This window comes from Parambassis ranga, chromosome 2 (genome assembly GCF_900634625.1).
Source record: "Parambassis ranga chromosome 2, fParRan2.1, whole genome shotgun sequence".
Lineage (NCBI taxonomy): Eukaryota > Metazoa > Chordata > Actinopteri > Ambassidae > Parambassis > Parambassis ranga.
In genome coordinates this window covers 33,237,142-33,244,741 of record NC_041023.1, presented here as the reverse complement: position 1 = coordinate 33,244,741, position 7,600 = coordinate 33,237,142, and the positions used below count along the sequence as shown (strand labels likewise).

Here is a 7,600-nt window from a genome sequence, read left to right as displayed (position 1 = left end):
CAGTGGGTGTTCCTGATTCAACAACAAAAAAAATGAATCAGCACCCCTCCCTGTGGCTAAACGGGGACATGGCACCCAATGACACAGGATATGGTACACATATACACACATTTATGTCTATGGGCAGATATTATTTTTTGTTCATAAACATATTTAGCCGGTATTACACTAATTTTAAATGTTCCTCCACAAAATGTATATTCGATTAATTCAATTACAATAAATAAAGAAGATTATTTTATTAAAATTGCACATAAATAATAATAATAAATAATATTAAATGGAATAAAAACATCTAATAAAGCAAAGAACATAAGTAAATAAAAAAGATTATTTCAATAAAATTGTAAATAAATAGAAAAAAACAACTCAATTAAATGAAATTATCTGAAAACTTAGAAAGTAAATTTGACAGAAATGACTGATTTTTGGTGTCACTGTATCACTTTAATGGGACTGGTTTCAACCCAGCATTCATTAAGCGGTTTAGCAGGAGGAAGTCGGCGATTCACAGACTTTCTTTTCCAGCTTATCATCAGCACGTTTCTCCTGCTTTGAAGCTTTGAAGGTAAGGAATGCAACTGTAGTGACTGTGAGACATGGGTTTTGTGGATGAATATGTGTCACGCAGGTTGTGCTTTCATAACAAGAGCTTGTACTAAAAACAGACCTAAATCCATGAGTAGGATGATCACATTGGCTTAAAGGCACGTCTCTGTTTACCTGCAATTTAAAACATGTTCAAATTTGCAGTATGAAAATGTTTCTCCTTCTTTAACAGCATGCTCATGCTAACATGCCACACATCTGTGTACAGGTCTTTTTTTTGCAGAGAAGCAGCACCTGTCCACTGCCTCAATGACTGACAGCCACAATGCAAGCTTCAAGGTAAGGAAACAAACTGTTACCCTCAGTAAGTGCTCCAGGTGTAACATCTTGATGACTCCCTGGATCCTCCACATTTAAAAATCCCCCCTCACAGTAGACAATGCTGCACAGCCGCCCGTCCTCATGTTGCCAAGAGCCGGAGCTGAAAAGGCCTCAAGAGCCCAATGTTCTTATTGTGACGTGTAAATCCACTTAAGTAATCCTTGATATAGCTCTCAATTCCATCTCAAACAGAATGATAATTACTCCATTGTTTTGAGAGGGATGGGGGGGAAGGGAAGCATCGTCCATTTGTCCTCCTCTTCCTCCTGTGCAGCCTGCTCAGCAGAATCCACTTTCCCAGCTCACGCTAAGTAGCTGGAGCTTTGCTTGTTTTCTGACCCTGAGCAGCAGGCTCAGGTAGCGATTAAGGGTGGACATGTGCAGACGCACAGACACCTTTACTCAGACACACACTCAGGAGGATGAGTGGCTTTAGCATGGAGCTGTTTGCAAACTTTAACCTCCATTGATAGAGATAGAAAAACTGTCATTTCACTGTTGTGTGGATGCCTGAATATCTCTCTTACCTCCTTAAACCTAAGTCAAGTCGGTTAGACAGATTTGCAGTTTTAAATATGCTCTGTATGAATGTAGTGGACTTCTCTTTGGTGTTGACATTGGTAGTGTTGGATCAGAGTTCCTGCTCCCTCTTTCCTGCCTACAGACCCTGGAGCCACATTTATAAAAACATAATCACTAGCTGGACTGTGTGTGAACTGAAAGATGCAGATAACACAGATTATGTCTCTGTCACTATTCCAATGTGAAGAACAACCAGCTGTCTAAATATGTTAAATATAATATTAAGATAGCAGCTGGGATTGTCTTAAAAAATAGACAATAAAAGTGCTTATTTGTGTATTGTGCATGTATATTTGCTGGAACACTGAACAGTTCTCTGCTTGGTTTTGTTGCTAGCATGGATGCTCACCTTTTCCCAGTACCTGTAATCTGGGATTATGTACAGGCACCTGAAGGGAGAGATAACAGGAGACTCTAATCCCACAGATAACGACTGTAACTGTCCAGAGAGAGGTGTTCCTTTAAAAGAAGCATGACATAATTCAGTCTGGGACAGCAGACCCAACTGTTGTCCTCAACTCTTACACATCACACTTTCAGCCTGCTGTTTCATCACCGGATGATTCTTTGGTTTGACCTCTGACCTCTAAATAGGATACAGTATATTAACTGCAATGTAGATAAATGAAGCATCGCTATTATTGATTGTAGTCTTGGTCTTATTGATGCAACAATGTCATATAAGGTGAACTTTCATGTTTGAATCATATTCTAACACTGGTGATGTTTCAGCTCTCCCTGCTGGCCTGTCTGGAGCATGACAGTCAAATTCGATAGATCATTAATTCCTGCATCTACATTGTCTTGTTTAAATTTAACCAGGCAGCTGACCTTGTTATCCAGCTGTCTTCTGCTCCAAAACACAAACCCAACGTGGTTAACTTTGGCTCCGTTTTTACGGATCACATGCTGACCGTAGAGTGGAGTGTGGCTGAGGGATGGAAGGCGCCGCTCATCAGGCCCTTTGGGAACCTGTCACTCCACCCAGCCTGTTCAGCACTACACTATGGCATTCAGGTACAATGATCACTTTTATTTGCTAACTTGACTTAGCTAAAAATTATGTTGATTATGAGTTTATAGAAGCCTAGTCAGGATAATCCTTTATTTAAAAAAAGAACTTAGAAATCTGGATATACAGATATTGATCTAATCAGAGTCTAGTAATCCAGTAAGATAAAAATATAAAATGATAAAAGATATTTTAGTAGTATTTGCTTCCAATATTTTCTCATTTTTTTCACCAGCTCTTTGAAGGCTTGAAGGTGTACCGCGGGGTCGACAACTGCCTTCGTCTCTTCAGACCGATGCTTAACATGAACCGTATGGCCAATTCTGCTAAAAGAGCTTGCCTACCTGTAAGATGGACCTGAAGGAGTAAATGACTCAAATGAATCATGGATAGTCTGTAATGAAGTGTTAAGTTGCCGTCTCCTTCCTCCAGGCCTTTGATCAGTCAGAGCTGCTGGAGTGCATCAGGAGGCTGGTAGAGGTTGACCAGGACTGGGTTCCACTTTCAGACTCAGGCAGTCTGTACATCAGGCCAACATTTATCAGCACTGAGGTGAGGAGGACGGTAAAGTTGTGTGATCACAGAAGAGATAAAATGTAACATGTAATGTGTTAATGCGTCCATTTCAGGCCTCTCTGGGTGTAAAGAAGCCTACCAGTGCCTTGCTGTATGTAATAATGTGTCAAGCTGGCTCTTACTTCCACACTGAGGCAGGAGCCCTGACACTATGGGCCGACCCAAAGTACACACGGGCCTGGAAAGGAGGAACCGGAGACTGCAAGATGGGAGGGTAGGTGTGATCATAGTGTGAGAGATAAACACTGAACGTGTAGCACATGTTTCTCTGAATTTTTGAAGGAACTATGGCTGCTCCCTGCTAGCCCAGTACGAAGCAGGGGATTATGGGTGTCAGCAGGTGCTATGGCTTTATGGTGAGGAACATCAGATCACTGAGGCAGGAACCATGAACATCTTCCTGCACTGGACCAATGAGGATGGAGGTTAGTGAAATATAATGCAGTGCAAATCTGACCTCTACTGGCAGAATGGCTTCATTACATATTTAAAACTTGACATGTTTTTTTCTCTAACAAATGTTGCTTTTCCCTTTTTTTGTCTAAAAATATGTTGTTTTAATAGAGGAGGAGCTTGCAACTCCACCTCTGGATGGCATCATCCTCCCAGGTGTTACTCGCCAGAGCATCCTGGAGCTAACCAGGAAATGGGTACACACGCACTGTTTAGCTGCATACTTGAATTTTACTAAACACTGTACAATTTCAACATCTGTTTTGTATTTTGAAGGGTGAGTTTCAAGTGACAGAGTGCCACCTCACCATGACCCAGCTATGCTGTGCTCTGAAACAGCAGAGGGTTAAAGAGATGTTTGGTTCGGGCACTGCTTGCATGATCTGCCCCATAGGACACATTGTCTACCAGGGAGAGGTAAGAGTACACAAACACGCTTTGTGTACAGAAAATGATTCTTATTCTGTAGAAAACACAATATTATGTCTTTCAAGATGACACACTTAACTGAAAATCCAGTAATATTTATATTTATATTTTGCAGTAAATGATGTTAGGCTCTTGAGATAAAGCTGTTATATATTTTTTTGGGAAAAAGATGTCTCCATTAATATACAGCCCAGTTCAGTTTCCAACTATTAAATGAACAGATCAAAGCTATTCTCATGTTGTTAATATAAATATTAGCTTAAGGCTGGAAACAGGAAGACACACAGCCGTTAGTATCAAATGCATCTGCACCTTCAACAAATAAGGAGTCCTGTGAAACAGTGTTTCACAGGACTCCTTATTTGTACTAACTGGATCTGTTAGTTCAAATAGCATAGGGTCCCTGTAGGAGCTGCGAGTAAGTAGTCAAACTGGACACCTGGAATAGAATTCCTGTTTCCAAACCTCTACAATGGGGTCATGAATGCAATGTTAGCATGACTGATAGAGCCACAATAGCTTAATTGAGAATATACCCAAGTTAATGCCTCCACCCATTTTGTAAAGATATCTCACTTACAGGTGCTGCCATGTTAGAAAAAGCACAGTAATGGATGAGAGGTTAAACCTCTAACATCCACTAACATAGAGGCAGTTTATAACCTATAGTGCAGCCACTATTTGTGCCTCACTGTCATGTCATCAATCTTTATATACAGTTCATGATATGAAAAATGAACACTTTATTACAAAGTTGGCCAAAAAACAATATTGATTTAATTATGGAGGCTATTAACCTCTGGGAGGTTCTTTCCCAGCTCCCTTTCTTCCAATAGTGAGGTGTGTTTAATTTAATATTCACCATATTCTCATGTCTTATAATTTATTTGTTCATTTACTGACTCACATTGTTGCGTTACAGAACTTGCATGTACCTTATCAGGATAAACACTCACAGCTGACTTCACGGATCGCAAAGGAGCTGTCAGACATACAGGTTGGTGGATGAATACACACACACACACACACACACACACACACACACACTCCCCACAGATGCTTCCCCTATAGCTAAGTAACAGCTGGTTGAACATCTGCTTTCTTTACCCTCATGTCACCCTCAGGATCCTGATTCATGTTTTAATAGGTTGCTTTAAAAAAAAAGAAGTGATCTGCACAACGCATCCTAGAAAATAAAAGCAGATAGATTAGCTGGGTGGAATGGGAACGCTGCACAGTGAATGAGAAAATAATAATAATTAAAAAAAATGGAAATAATACATATGGTTCATAATAGCCCTTATTTACAAAAAACAAATATAATCATATCATTATTTGGCCTCTCCATAACTGTTATCTGAAAGTTATTATGTAACTTTAAACAAGATAAAATGATTAAGTTGTTGTTTTTTAAACAAACCCTCACTGGTGCTTATTTATCATACAGCCACTTCTCCTGTGCATATAATTGAAATATCTTATTAGCTAATGACTGTAATATTGTACATGGCCTACAAACATGTCACATTCACAGCCTACACAACACTGCAGGTTTAAATAAATTCATAATGTTCTTTGCTGAAGGCTTTATTTGTGTTAATGAGTGCATGAGTTGTGCATTGCTGAGTTTTGTGTTATTGTATCGTGCAATGAGCCTATTAGTATGAATGAATCATTTTCTCACTTACACTGTGTTATATGGTTAATGTACACATTATTGTCGTTGGCCCTATTTACTCTATTGTCAGACCACTGAATGGACCTTATCCGTGTGATGGTTATCTGTATAGTATAGGGCCCAGTATTTGCTATGTATGCAATGTTACCGTCTGTTCTGATGGGTGATACAAAATGAGTGCATTATACGACTCATCACCATGAGTACCCGAGAAAATGGTTTGTCCTTCAACACTACAAACCATGAATGCTATGATGAAGTGTCAGTGCATAAGTGACATTTCTACATGTTTCCTGTAAAAGCAGGTAGCTCGGAGTTGTCGGTCTGGGCTGCTCAGACATATTATGTTGCAATGATGCCATGTTTTAAAACATTTGGGGCTTTGCGGTTGTTCTTATAAGACTCTCCACTGTCTTGGTTTTTTTTGTGTCAGATATGATCCGTTTTGACAAATTTACAGCGTGTGGCTCCTGTAAAGACTAATAAAACATAATCATTCATTTAAACAGCACTGGATGCAAGGAGCAGATTTAGTTCTTGGACTCCTAAATGTCCTCTAAACAGTGTTTAGTTAATGCAGTTTATCTCCTCACCTAGTCCTTTGCTTTGTCTCTCTTGTCTGCTTGCTGTTTGTGTTTGTGTTTTTTTTTGGTCAGTGTGGGTCAGGCAATTATCATATCTAGCTTCATCATCATCCCAACATTGCATACATGATGAATGTGTTGCCTGCATCTTAATATGCTCCAACACTGAGAGAGAGAGAGAGAGAGAGAGAGAAAGTTGCTGCAGTGTTGGGAGACTTGGAGATAGGGGCAAGACAAACTCCTGGATTCTCTCATTAAGCTTGTTGTAATTGCACAAACCCAATTATTGCCTCAGCCTTTTGTGATCTTCAAAGCCAAGATGCTGCAAATGAAGCATTGAACAAGTGGGAGAAGTGGAGTAGGAGGAGGAAGAGGAGGAGGAGGAAGATTTGGAGGGGGGGTGGGGGGTGGCGAAGCTTAATGAACAATAAAATCGACAAAACGCTGGAAAACGCTGCTCTCCTTCCACAGAGCTGTTAAATCTGTTGACATTTCATTTGGAGGGAAGCAGTACAGTGTTACCCCCCCCCCCCCCCCCCACACACACACACACTTCCCTTCTTGAAGACAACATTGTGCAACAAACAAACGAGTGGTCTGAGGCAGCAGATGAAAGATGGGTTTACTAAGTCGCCCTGCTGTTCCTCTTTCAAGTTAATTAGAAATCACATTCTTTTGTTTCCCCTTCGCAGGCGTTTATTTACTTTCTCACTTCGTCCATTAGAACAAATTTGCAACATGAGACACAAATAATTGGATTTGTCTCTGCGGCTGTCACGGATTGGGGAACATTTTGTTTTGATTTTTATTATAGTTCCTTTTCCTCTGTTGTGCTGTGTTCTGTTAGTGGCTGAGTTTGCAGATTTGCTTACGGATATTTGAGTTCATTTTTTGATTTGTGTTTTGCTCGCAATTAAGCCGAGGCAGGCGGAGAGAGGAGTTTAGTGCTTAGTGACAGGGGGATTTTTTTTTTTTTACTGCCTGGGAAGAAAGTTTTGTCATCTAACCTTTCTTTCACTTCTGTTTTCTTACAGTATGGCCGCACACCGAGCAACTGGACATTCCTGGTGTAGCAGTGATGAAGGAGCTTGATCTGACCTGTGTGTGTATGTGTGCATGTGTGTGTGTGTGTGTGTGTGTGTGTGTGTGTGTGTGTGTGTGTGTTTACTACAACACCCACTGTACAGTACCAAAGAAACAATGCATGTGCAATATCTCAAATCCAGCTGCAATATGCTGGAGAACTAAAGTTGTACCCAAAGTGTCACAACACTTTACCTCCTTTTAAACTTAAATTAATGACTGTCCAAAGTAATTAACAAAAGTAGGCTAATGTCTCATGCAACACTGCACAAT

General features: G+C 40.2%; 1 protein-coding gene across 1 annotated transcript; it reads left to right on the top strand.

Annotated features, from left to right (window-relative positions):
• Positions 1-68: 68 nt before the first annotated feature.
• On the top strand, positions 69-7,317 carry bcat1 (branched chain amino-acid transaminase 1, cytosolic). Its single transcript, XM_028419171.1, has 11 exons — positions 69-93; positions 833-888; positions 2,335-2,529; positions 2,760-2,870; positions 2,957-3,076; positions 3,154-3,314; positions 3,383-3,525; positions 3,665-3,750; positions 3,830-3,970; positions 4,905-4,979; positions 7,279-7,317. Exons 1-11 carry the CDS (start codon positions 69-71, stop codon positions 7,315-7,317), a joined length of 1,152 nt encoding a protein of 383 aa, XP_028274972.1.
• The last annotated feature ends 283 nt before the right edge of the window (positions 7,318-7,600 follow it).

Bases quoted from the DNA above. Each gene is read 5' to 3' on its own strand.
- bcat1 (XM_028419171.1), top strand. From the start codon at position 69: ATGGCACCCAATGACACAGGATATG. The intron at 889-2,334 runs GTAAGGAAACAA...AAATTTAACCAG, and splicing joins GCCACAATGCAAGCTTCAAG to GCAGCTGACCTTGTTATCCA. The intron at 3,971-4,904 runs GTAAGAGTACAC...GTTGCGTTACAG, and splicing joins ACATTGTCTACCAGGGAGAG to AACTTGCATGTACCTTATCA.